Consider the following 13,503-nt stretch of genomic DNA (forward strand, 5'->3'; position numbering starts at 1 on the left):
AACGAGAATAGTCGTATCAAATAAACGGTGGTGTCAAAAGAAGGAAAACCATGGGGGGAATTAAAAACGTGAAATATTGTCAAGGAGAAGCTCGTGATTTTATTTTCAATTTTTTCTTGATCTATGGTAACATCCCATCAGCATCTGCGTATTGAGTTTCATATCACAACTCATACATTATGCCAGAGCTTGCCGAAATTACGCAGACTTTTTGTATCGCTCTAAACTTCTTACAATTAGGTTTTTGAAAGAAAAGTGATATGTTGCTACAAAATCGAAGTCATCACTACAGACGTTTTATGGTCGTCATCGTGAACTCGTGGATCGGTATGGTGTATCCATCTGCGCCACGAGAACCGATTTGTCTTAAATTTCCTTTTCATTTTGTCTACCTCGGACCTCTTTCTAGATTTCCTTACTTGTGCACCTGTACCATGCTTCCAGTTTTTAGTGGGGTCTGGGTTGCTCATTTACGTTTGTTTCTATGTACGTGTTATTTTGGTTATTAAATGTACTTTGTTGTGTGTTTCTATTTTCTCTGTCTAGTCTTTTTCCCTGGAATAATTTCTTTTTTATTTTCGCTCGATTCTTGGTTCCCTTCATTAATATGCTATTTGGAATTTTGGATTTCGGTGTGTTTCTTTTTTCTATTTGTTGTATTGTTTTTTTTTTCTTTTTTTTCTAGTTTTTGGAATCATATGTTTTGCTTGGTGGTTTGTTTACTGGTCTTTTCCTATAGTGATCCATTTTAATCGATTATTTTATTGTTGAGTCGAAGGTCAATTATTATGATCATGAATAGAGGAAAATGTGCTGTGGTTCAATTTTTAAACAACTTTCCGAAAAAAATGTGTCTATCAATAACTTTGTACGTCACATCGTTTAGCACTTTGCAAAATAATTATTTAATCAAACACTAACCGAATTATGAAGTGCTTGTCTTTTCGCAGTAATTATTTATTTAGTTTATTCAATATGTTAATTCCTAATGTTTTTTGTGCTTTTTTACTCGATATTTGAATAGAAAACTTTTTTCAGGACAACAGCATAACGAAAATACTATGTAACAATCAGGCCATAGAATTCTTAATGAGATCTGCAAGTAAATGGAAACACAACACGCATCGTTTATTGTTTATGTAAATGTTATGTTAATCCCTTGGTCGCGTCTCACTCGAGTGACAGAATAAAAAGAATGGCATTTCATTTTTATAATTAGGTCCAGACGCCTTCAAAAAAGCATTGCCAAGTTTGAGCAGCATACTTGAAATTACAATGTATTTAGAAAGTTTGTGATATTTTTTTTTCACTCCAATAGGTAAATCTCTATAAACCAGGTCAGACTTAATCGGTGTTTTAAAAAGAATCTTAATCCGATGACGGACGAAATCAAGAATACTATTGTTACTTCATGTAAGCATTTATGAATAAGTTCAATTGTAACTGAAAATCAAGATATGCTGTTAAACTATTTATCATGACGTCTACCTCTGCATACAAAAAAGACGATTATTTGCGAGTTTGAATTACCTGGAATAAGGCTTCATTGCTCCAATTATTTACGACTTGGGAAGGCAATACCGACCTTCTTAGCCTTCGGCAAAATTCGTTAGGATTACTCTGTTTTATAATTTTGTGACTTTTCACTTGAATATATACACAACCGTAAGTTGAAGTAAACATGGTTTGGCTATTTTTTTATATCTTATCTTCTTTTGACTTATTACCACATATGGTCATGTTTCCGGTCTGAATGTAGCGCCCCGAATTAGTAAAACAAAAGGAAGAGATAATGCAAACTTACAAAAAACAAGCCCAGACAAGACTACCTTTTATCAAAATAATTCGATTTTCACACTTCGTAATGTTCGCCTTGTACATGAAACATTGACCTAGATAATAAATGAACAGGTTTTTACCTGAGATTACTGATTGGTTCAAATCGATTATAAGATACATGTACTTATATGTAATTATATTTTCTACGACATCATTTTCCTTTAACTTAGTTGTATCAGCTTAAAAACTAATTTTGCATCATTTGATTTTCAGTCATTCCTTATTATACTTTATATCATTTGGCTACCCCGGACTTGACTTTTTATGAGCAACTCGGCGGGTGTTTCTAGAAAAGCAGACGACGCTTACCCTACCGGCGCACCTGGTCCATGCTCCCAGTTTTTAGTGGAGTCCGAGTTGCTCATTTACTTCTGTTACTTTGTATGTATAATTTTAGTTACTTTATGTTCTTTGTTGTGTATGTCTGTTTTCCATGTCTACTCTTTGTCCCTGGATTACATTCTTTTGATTACCTCTAAAACCTTGGTTCCCTTGGTTACTCTTACATTACATGAAAGGGTCATTAATCAATTAAGTATTCAATAATTTCATGTTCGACTTTTACAAGATATATGTTCATATCTATATGGTAGTCACTTCTAAGAAATATATATTTTAAATCAACTCATAAGTGAACTTTCTTGTCATCACCACTAGATTTGGCCTTGAGTTTTCTTTGAACTTGCTTAACAATTTACACATTGTAGAGCAGTTATAGGTTATAGATACAAAGTATTCAAATTCATAAGAACAGGATCTTTATGGTTATTGATATAATTAATCAATAAGAACAAAAATAAAAGAATATGCCTGAGCATGATGAAATTGTGTTCAAGTTCGACCCCATCGAACGCAGTAGTAGAAGACGAAGTAACTGTAATTAATACGAAATTAACTATGACTTCAGAAGCACCGAGAGCCCGATTTCAGTTTGACATGAAGTTAATTTGTAATAACGATGAAAGGTCTTAACTACCTTCGTATTTTCAACAAAAAGAGAATGTCCAATGATCACATGTAAACATATCTGTTAAATTATGATAAATTTTATTTAATGTATAACTGTAAAAGTCATGGCCTATATGAACAAATTTCTACTTCTGGTACATTTGACTAACCGTTCACAATGAATAATTTGGAACGGGCCAATAGAACACAAGCTTGTGCAATGTATGGGTTGATACACAAAAGAAACTCCAATCGAAACTAGGACGAAGAACAACAAATGAAGCTCAGTTTGTAACGTAAAGGAAAAAGAAAGCGTGGTAACATATATATAGCTGCCATACTTGATTCTACGTCTGAATTGATCAAAGCGCTTTTTAACCGTTTTTAAAATGTTATTACACATTTATTAGATAAAAGAATGCGATACATTTTGTCTGCCAAGTCGATCTATTTCGATGTAAAGGGAACGTATTGTGTATTTTATTTGACTCATGGTATTTAAATCAATTACTTTACTATTTTCTTACTCATATAAATAGCGAGCATCCGTGCAAGCATGGGTATCATACTTATTTTTATAGTAAACTGCAGTGGAGGTCGAAGGCGATACCCTAAAACAAATTATAGCTCAATGGAGCATATGTGTATATTGCAATTAGTTCTATTTTCCATAGAGATTGTGTCACTAATTAAATCTATATGATGTTTGTGAAGTATGATCGATAATAGAAAAAGGCAAACTATCAAAATATGATAAAATATCAAAAGCTTACAAATTTAAATGTATCGGAAAATACTAAAATAGATATTTTACACGGGGGGAAGTGAAGTTTACATTTATTTAATTTAAAAATAAACAGAAAAATTAATTTTCTTTTTTTTTACATAATTTAAATATAGTTTGACTCTTCACTGGTTTATAGCTTCTCCAACTGTAAAATTAAAAAGAGCCTAAAGAAATATAAAAAAGAAGAGCTATATAGAAAATAAATAATTAACCAATTTACCAGAAAAAAATAACCGATTAATTGTTATTGTGGTCTGAAAAAATTAGTGACATCACTTTTAGCGTAGTTCATTCTACCAATTAGATGTAGAAGTCCATATTACATGTTCGTGTTGCAGTTAAACACGTCTTCTTTCAGGAACAAGAAATGTTTAGTTTTAGTTTATATAAAAAGAATATTTTTTGTTAACAACAACATATTTCATACATTAAATTGCTATCTTTTTTTCAATTTTCTCTTTTTCTTTTTTCTTTCTAAATTTATGATTAATTGTGAATTGACTTTGGTCATTACGAGAATAGACGAATATGATTGTGTCAAGTTTTATATTGCGTTAGTCGAATTTTTATATTGAGTTATGCAAACTTTGACTGTTTCGATACTAGTAATCTATTGGAAACGGTTTTAAAGACTTCAGCACAAAATAGTTATGTTTTCAAAGAGGCTGTCCGTGTAAAAATCAGGCAGCTCCTATGATATGGTTAGCACAGGGAAAATTTTATCCTACTGAATTTTTCGTTCAAATGTAATGTTTATAACCATATGTATGTCAAATATTAAAACATTTTTTTAAAGCGACAATGGAAGGCTAGGGAAACGATTTTCAAGTTCCCTAACAAAGCAACCAAATTTTGCACAAATAGAAGGATTGTCTCCCTTTATCAATGAATTCCAATGCTTTCTATGTAATTTCTTTTCTCTTTAGCTGTTGCAGTGAATAAAAAAACCAACATTGAACTCTCAGAAAGGATGCATTTGTGATATGAAATGGATGAAAAATGTTTGAAAAAAAATATTGTCATGTGCAAGCCACTGCATGGTTTTTGTATGGATATCCTCTTAGCATTTCAAAATAGTAAAACAAACTAAAAGTTACAATTTCGTTTAATATAAAAATTCAAAATCAACATATTTTACAAATGTATAACATTTTGTAAGTAACGATATCCGGGAAATAACAATTTATTATCACATAGTTTTAAAATGTACTACGATCCTGGTAGTTATAATCAATTATGTGAATATGCTCGTTTTTAATTGAATAAAGTATCACGAGCAGTACCTGTCAATATAATGAACAAGCTTTTGGGATATATGAAGTAGTATATTAAATGGAATAAAAGAAATTACAAAATTTTAATAAACTATATGACATTAAAAGCTTAATATTGTTCAATGAGTGAAATCATTGACTAAGGGCATACGGTTCTTTTAATTCCTTCACCAATCGGATGGAAATAGTTTTGGAGGACTTACAGTCCACAACAATACCTATTTTACTATTTATTCTCATTGCATTTGCTTTGGGATTTGATACATCGCATCTACCCCCAAAGAACTTGAAATAAAGGATACTACATACGGTGTAAAGTCAGCGTTATATCTTACACTTGATCTACACTTAGAAATCGATGGTAAAGAAAAACTATTGACCAAACTTTACGACAAACGTGATGACTTTTCATTCAGAATTGTCAACTTTCCTTTCATCTGTGGCAACATTCTTTCAGCACCTGAGTATGGAGTGTTCATATCACAACTCATACGTTATGCTAGAGCAGACTTTTTGTATCGCACTAAAATTCTAGCAAATAAGCTTCTGGAACAGGGTTATATTGCTACAAGATTGAAGTCATCACTACAAAAGTTTCATGGTCGTTATCACAAACTCGTGGATCGTTACGGTGTATCAATCTGCACCATGAATACTGATTTGTTCAACATGTCATAGTTTTCCTTTCCTATTTCGTCTACCGCGGACGTCTTTTTATGAGCAACTCGGCGGGTGTTTCTAGAAAAGCAGACGACGCTTACCCTACCGGTGCACCTGGTCAATGCTCTCAGTTTTTAGAGTCCGAGTTGCTCGTTTGCTTTTGTTAGTTTGTATGTATAGTTTTAGTTACTTCATGTTCTTTGTTGTGTATGTCTGTTTTCCATGTCTGGTCTTTGTCCCTGGATTACATTCTTTTGATTACCGCTAAAATCTTGATTCCCTTGATTACTCTTTTTCTAAATAAGGAAACAACCCTTGACATTGACTGATAGATTGCCTGAATTGACTTAATATTAAAAAACTGTTAATGAAAACAACAGCAGGACCACTACAGAAAAAAAAATAGTTACACAAGTACATTCTAATTAATAATGATTCTAAAACTCCTCTCTCAGATTAGATACATACATACATTGTTGTAGTTCTTTTATGAAAAGAAACCAAAAGGGGGATTAAGTGCCCACCTTAATAAAGCCACATTGTCATATATATTCTGTATTTCAAATTCTCCATACATTCTTTTGCATACATTTTGTACCAATACATTAATTTTGCTCTCTCTCTCTCTCTCTTGGTAGTAATTCTTTGTGAAAATGATTTTCTAACAACTACTAAAATCAAATAAATTTCAATATAGTATCAACAATGCACAACTTGAAATTAAAAAATACAACAAAACATTTAGTATAAGAATTAAAAAAAATATACCCAAGAAGTTAATGATAAATTCAAAAGAATAAAGCATGAACACAAACTAAGGAATTTTCTAGTGATAAAATATACTATTGACAAAATAACAAAGGCAACAAAATCTATCAATTATTTCATTATTTACCTATTAAAGGGAAATTAAATATGGTTGCTCAACAGAAACGGTGGCCAAACTCTGTGAAATAAGTTAATTTTCTCAAGTATAACCCTAATAAAATGTATATCATGGATTTACAGTTATGTTTTTATAACCAATAAAAAAATTATTTTGCTAAAGAAACAAAGTTCTGTAAGTCTTCAAGTGTTTTAATAATAAGTACAGGTTCGACTAATAATTATGCAAGCAAAGAAAATGTGATAAATTCAAAATTTTTGTAAACTTTTGTATACATCCTAATTTCTTTTAAAAAGTCACATTTATGATAAAAATGCCAATAGGAGTTGTATGGAAGGTTGGAAGTGTAAGGAAGTAGTCAAAACAAGTTGAATTCTGTTGACAAACATTTCCCACCAGTTTTTCCACTACAAATCACCATGTAACCAGTCAACTTTTTCCTAATTTTCTCAATTTATTGGTTTTCAAATCTGAGACATACTGGATGAATTAACCTTATCAAGAAAGTTGAGCAAAAAATCAATCATTGCTTGATTCTTATGTGGACTAGTACTGAAGTAGCTGTCCACTCAAGAATCATGTAAAAATAGAATCGGGTGGTTATAAAAAAAAGGTAACATACATGTATATGTATATTATCACTACAGGTTAGCTTAGTTAATCCATCTTATTTATGAAAGAAAAACATTTCATATTAACTCTAATAGTAAAAGATATGCCATTCTCAAAGCTATTTACAGAATGTGCGGAAAATTTTGTTTTCTGCTATTAGAAGAAGGGATTCTAAGTAATCTTTGGTTAATTTAATTATTCTTAAGCAGTATCAACAACATATTAAAACTTAAAATATGTGACCTTACAACCTATCCCTTGCAGGATTTGCCTAACCTTAAAGTATTCTTCAGATTTCTGCTTAAATTTTAACATGAACAACTCAATAACTCAAAATTAACAGTAAATACATCACCTTCAGCATGAAAATAAGATATTAGAATTGAAGAACAGGTTTATCTAAGAGTCATGCAGAGGGTAAAGATTTCTTGTTTTTGTCAACTTTCTTGATAGAGTAAATGCATGTAGTGTGTCAAATTACTGATGAAAGGTTGGGAAAGTAAACAAAAATTAACTGGACATTAGGTTATCTGAAGTGAAATAAAGAACAGACAGAAAACACCTTTCAATAGCATTGAAGTAAAGTGCCTAAGGGTGTTTGCTGCTCACATTTAGCCAGTTTGGTCATATAATTTCAGACCCATCTGGTGTTATCTACTTCATAGCAAGAATACATTTCGTCAAGTGACCCCCCTCTTTTCTTTTCATAATTTCACTAAATACACCTTAAAATTTTATTTCTTCTGGGTTTTAATAGATAAAACCTACTAAAGCAAAACTTATGGAAAATCTAGAGAATCATTTTCCCGTAAAAATTCCAAATACCTATATCTAAAAAATTAGTTTAGTTTACAACAACTTTAGTTTTGTTAACTTCATAAAAGGGAACTCAAAGATGAGTGCACTGACCCATCATTTTTTCTACTTATATTGTTCTAGCATGAGCATGAAAGATCATAAAAGATTTCACAACACTTTGAAATCCTTGTTATCTTTAAACAGAGCAGTGAACACCCTTTACTTATCCCTTTTCCTCCCTTAGATGCAAGATTTTTTTTTATTTTTATGATAAACAAAAAAAAATATGCAGTTTTTAAAGTTGATTTAAAAAAAACAACAGATCACATTTATCTAATTTGTATGTTTTTTTTTAAATAAGTCTGTGCTTAAATGTGGACATTTTCTAACAAAGGGGTCGATTTCAGACCCCACCAAACCCAAACCCCAAGCCAACCTTGGATCAGCCACTTCGAATTACTCACAACATTAGTATACCAAACTTAAAACTTACATGGGTTGACTGTTATATGTAAATGTATGCAGTGCAACCACTATAACTTGCATACTACATGATTGAGATTCTTTCTTAACAAGTGAAAAAATAGAATAGTCATTCCTTAAATGCTTTTTTGAAGAAATTACCTCAATAACATGGTGTACACTAAATAACCAGTGTAGCAGGTTATTTTCAAATGTGCACCGGTGGCATTGAGGTTATTCCAAATAGACATAAAAAATATAATGGTCATTCCATATAATTCAATTTTAGTGTCAAAATTCAATGAGTAAACCATTAAAAAAGGTTAATGAGACATCACACTCATATACAAGATTGGGTCTATGAGATGATGGACAAAATGTTTTATCCTGAATTAGAAAGTGTGTTACTTCTGAATTATATTATGTAGCACCATTCATTTTCCAATTGAAAATATACATTCTCATATTTCACAAAATATTGAGCAAGTTAATGGCCTAAGGTTTCAATAGTTTGTTTATGTATCAAGCTTTCTTACAAATATTGCATCCCCTTTGATCCCTGTAGTAATTTTTGAAAAGTCTTTGGCTAAAGATTTGACAGACATCACAGTTTCTTTGGCGGACAGGGGTTTATCATTTTCACTTTTATATCCACCATAATAATTTGTATGAACACCAAGTCTATGAACCTGTTCATCAATTTTTCTACACTCTTCTGTTCTTTCTCTTATCCTTTCAATCTTTGCTTTTTCATAAGCCTAAGAATGTAAAAAGAAAACTACATACAACCACTTTAGATATTAAAGATAAAAAGTTAAAACAAATAATTTTTAAGAACTAAAAATTATATGAGTGATAGATTTGACTTGTTAAGTCTCACTTACCACTTCCGGGTAAAATGAAATGGCCACCCCCCCTATTTAGTACCAAAAACACACTAAACCTAGATCCATGCATTGTAGTTGCATTATTAGTGTGAATTCTGATCAAAAGTAGTCAAAATAAAGCTTAGAACATGTACTTTAAAATCATATATGTAATTTACTACAAAAGTGTATGAATATTGGTTACATGTGTGAGTAATTTGCCTCCATGCTGTCAGTTAGCAGAAAAGGTAAAAATGTGGATTTTCAGTATTATCTAATTAAAGTAAATTTTGTAATTTCTATGATCATCGTACCATAAGCATAATGAAAGCCTTATTTTCCTAGCTTCACAATGGTATACAACATTAAGATGTCATTTGTCCTGGGAATTCACAGTGAAACTTTAAAATTACTTTTTTAACATTTAAAGTAATGGAAATGATAGAAGTGGTTAGTGAGACCTTAGTCTCCTTTTCAGATTCAAAGTCCATTGTCTTAGGAAGCAATAATATAGGAAAACCCATGAAAATATGAAAAAAATAGTAAAGTTATCTCCCTTTCCATCCTTGGCTAAAACATTGTTTTCATTGTTTTTATGACTTCACATATCACAAAACCTTAAAAACTATTTCTAAAAACTAACTTATATGGCTTTCTGCTTTATTCGAAAATTGAACTTCATAAATACGTGTAAAAATCCCAAAAAGCCAAACTTATAGAAATTATTTATTTTTATCAGAGGTAAGGTTTTGTTTGTTGATAGAAGTAGTATTACAGGTTTTGGATATTTTAACACTTTTTAGATGCTCATTTTAAACGATTTACTTTACAATTTTAAGAAATGAAAAATGAAAATATAAATGAAAAAATGGGTGTGCATATTTCCTCATTAATGTACATGCACTTCTAAATATTGCAGTTTAAAAATAAGTGAGAATGTGCAATTTGTCGGTAAAATTTCATTGAACAATTTAAATTATGGCAACTAATCAAAATGCAAATTTGAATGATGACATAGTTCATGTATGAATTACATGTACCTCTATTAATTTATATAAAAATTACAATTCAATATAATTGAAGGAGTTGCAGTGTCATTTGAATATCTAAGCTAAGATGTTTTAAAAGGTCAACAAGAACTTTAAATATGCTACCAGTATTCAGTGAAACCTGTCTATACTAATTTAAATTCCATTTAAATTGGTTCAATTTAAACAGGTCTTCAGTTTACACAGGTTAAAAACACGTAAACTTAATATAAAGGAACATCATACTAGAGTTTGGTTTTGACATATATTTTAGGTTAGGACAGGTTATTGTATGTAAATTATTATTTCAGTTAAAATTAATGTTTTTTTTAGGACAAAATAATTACCATTTCAGGCACAATATTGCCACTTCCTCCTCCTTTTTATTTTCAATTAGCTGTCTTGTGAAGACTTAACAGTTATGCTTATACCAACCTGTCTCCTTTCATCTGCTTGTCTCTGTTTTAGAAAAATTTCTTCTGAAGATGTCATTTTGTTCTTCTGTGATCTTTGTTGATATTCCAAAAACCTAGAAGGTGGTCGACCAGATTTAGGACGAATGTCGCCAAAGTCAACACTGAATGCAACTCCATCTTGTTTTGATTTTCTGTTAATGTCTGAAGTCTCCATGATACTAATGGACCAACAAGTTTTGAACAACTGAAACAAAGATAAATAAAGTTAAAATTTCGGTAATAATTAAGCATTTATGCATTTACACAGTGTATATACATGTGGTAGCGAAAGACAAAAAAGACTGTAGTAACTAAAAAAGGACCAATTGGGTTTAACTTTTGGTAATGAAGTACTGTCTTATAAATATACATTAGGGAATTAATTCATTGTTATGGATATAACAGGTTTGATTTTATTCAACAGTGTTTCAAATCAATTTTTAATACAAATGTGAAGAAATTAACTCTTATGTCTTTGTATAAGTATACTGTTTGAGACTCAATATCCTGTAATGATACCTACCTATATTTTCTTAAACAGAATCTAATATTTAAACTAATATTTCTTTAGTAGTATTAATGCTTTGTCTTGCACCAATTAAATGTACTTGTCACTGCATGTCTGTTCTATAAAAAAACTTGAAAACAAAATAATACATGTACATACAACAGAGCTAATTTAAATTAATAAAATTATAAAATAATTGATAATTACGTGCAACTGTTTTTCTACATATTTCATATAAAAACCTTCATGTAATTAAGAAATCTAATTAAGATAAGTATTTAATAAAACTGATTAACTGAATTTTATTCTGTTGCTTATAACTTCTAATTCAATTCAATTTAAAAAAAATTCAGTACTCCTAGATCAGTTTGAATACATTATATTGAATAAGTTCCCTTGCTTAAATAATAATGGATTTTTTAACTGGTGTGTATAAGATTACAAGAATTATGCCATTTCAATATTAATTGAGTCTTCTAAGCATGTCAAGACTGAAAAGCTAACAAATTGCAGTCTGTATGTAAATAAATGGAAACCCAACATGTTATAGTGTATATCAATTCACTCTTAAATATATATTCATACATTATTCATCCTTCAAATTTTATTTTATTCAATTTGGTATATTTTTTTTTGTTTTCATTATTTGTTTGCATTTACATTTATAAGGAAATACCTGACTTGTTTTGTTTTTGTTTTTGTTTTTTATTCTTTTGTTTTTTTTATTAATACCCTAGCTATCATAGTCATTGGATAACTCATATATCGAATATGATTCCTACAAATCTAGTCTAGATAAATACTGTCTTGGTGGGTGGGTCGGGGGGGGGGGAGTTATATTTATTTTTCTTAGTAACCTCCCTATTCATGAAACATAAAATCACATCATATAAAAACAAATGCCTAAAAAATACATCATGATCTATAATCTCGCTGACCTAACCTTGTGGTCTACATTTTATTCAAATTTTAGCAAGCACAGATTGAATGTAGCAAAGCCAAAGTGAGAGTTAAGAGCTTTACACCAACATAACCATGTAGTGTTTGTGGGGTACTGAATGATAAGAACAAAAACTGGTACGACAATGTCTCAGGCTGAGAGAAAATGCATAACAGCCATAGAGTCTCCAGTATTTAATATTTTCTATAAAAAGAAGTGAAATGGTGTCATGAATCCATATACTGACTACTACAATCTCCGAAACAGAGGTCCTTGTATCTCCTACGTCAAACAAACACACAGGGACGAAGGAGCTACCAACCTCTGTTTCGGAGATTGTGACTACTAGTACTGTCAATACAAATTTTGTTTCCACTCTCCACAGTGGAGATCCTATGAGTGGAGTCACAGTGTTTCCATTCTCCACAGTGGAGTCATCATATTTCAATTTGTTTTTGTAGTTCACTACTCGTCTTTATACCAAAGTATATTTAGTGGTTCTAGCAGTTTAACATTTCTCACATATGGAAAGAAAAAAATATTGAAAATACATCAAAATTTGATGTGTGCTCAAAAAAGTGGAGAAAATACTAATGAAAAAAAGAAGGAAAACATAGCATGAAAATAAGCTTTAGAAAACTTTTAACCAAATAAGAATTAACAAAACAATATGGAGGAGTTCCACTAAAAAAAATCCTATGTATATAAAGCTTGTTTACATACATACTGAGACAAGTAAGTTACTGCAGACGTGTAGTGTAAAAATAATTAGGCTACAGTATATATAGTCTGTACGTCACTAGTCACAGTAGTGTATAATTATTATACAATACAATATGAAGGCTTTATTTAATATCTATGTTATAAAACGATACAACAACATAAGCTCCTGAGCTCAGCTTTTAAAATCGACATACATGCACTACAATAAAAACATTTATATCACAAGTACAATACATGTCATCTATTTAGTCCTTTTCACGCAGATATACATAAATCATCATTTAAGGCAAATAGTATCAAAATTCAAATGCAAATAAAATTAAAATTAAATTTAAAAAAAATTTAATTATTACATTACCTAATAAAATATTTAAACTACGTTAAAAGCTAACGGTTCTTGTGTCAATGGTAAATGGTTTTTGTTTACTACCAGTATTTTTAGGTTTCTTTAAATGTCACAAGCACGTACAAGAATCAGGAACCAGCAAGAAAAGTGTGCAGACGGATTTTTTGTTTATATTGACAACGTTCCGAATGCTTATGGTAAAAGGTAGAGTATGGAGATTCCTTATTATATTTACAGCATTATAATGCGATAAAAATAGCACTATCTAAGCTGATGTGCTGTCAAATAAGATAAAATTAAAACACGATTTTTATCACAATTTTGTCATTATCAACAAATATACATTTACTTTATACTAACGGAAATGCTTT

General features: G+C 30.5%; 1 protein-coding gene across 4 annotated transcripts; it reads right to left on the minus strand.

Moving 5' to 3' along the window:
- Positions 1–4,661: 4,661 nt before the first annotated feature.
- Positions 4,662–13,495, minus strand: LOC148598631 (uncharacterized). 4 transcript variants are annotated; one of them, XM_088561596.1, is made up of 4 exons: positions 13,179–13,493; positions 11,139–11,242; positions 10,596–10,820; positions 4,662–9,024 (listed from the first exon to the last, which is right to left on the minus strand). In XM_088561596.1, exons 3-4 carry the CDS (start codon positions 10,788–10,790, stop codon positions 8,782–8,784), a joined length of 438 nt encoding a protein of 145 aa, XP_088417722.1. In that variant the 5' UTR covers positions 10,791–10,820; positions 11,139–11,242; positions 13,179–13,493; the 3' UTR covers positions 4,662–8,781. The 4 variants fall into 4 exon arrangements, with proteins under 4 accessions (XP_088417722.1, XP_088417721.1, XP_088417723.1 ...); XM_088561595.1 differs by having other exon boundaries at positions 11,139–11,253; positions 13,145–13,493; XM_088561597.1 differs by lacking the exon at positions 11,139–11,242 and having other exon boundaries at positions 13,179–13,495.
- Between the last annotated feature and the right edge of the window lie 8 nt (positions 13,496–13,503).

Source organism: Perna viridis, chromosome 14 (genome assembly GCF_037379345.1).
Source record: "Perna viridis isolate PV_CMFRI_1.1 ecotype Kerala chromosome 14, ASM3737934v1, whole genome shotgun sequence".
Taxonomy (NCBI): domain Eukaryota; kingdom Metazoa; phylum Mollusca; class Bivalvia; order Mytilida; family Mytilidae; genus Perna; species Perna viridis.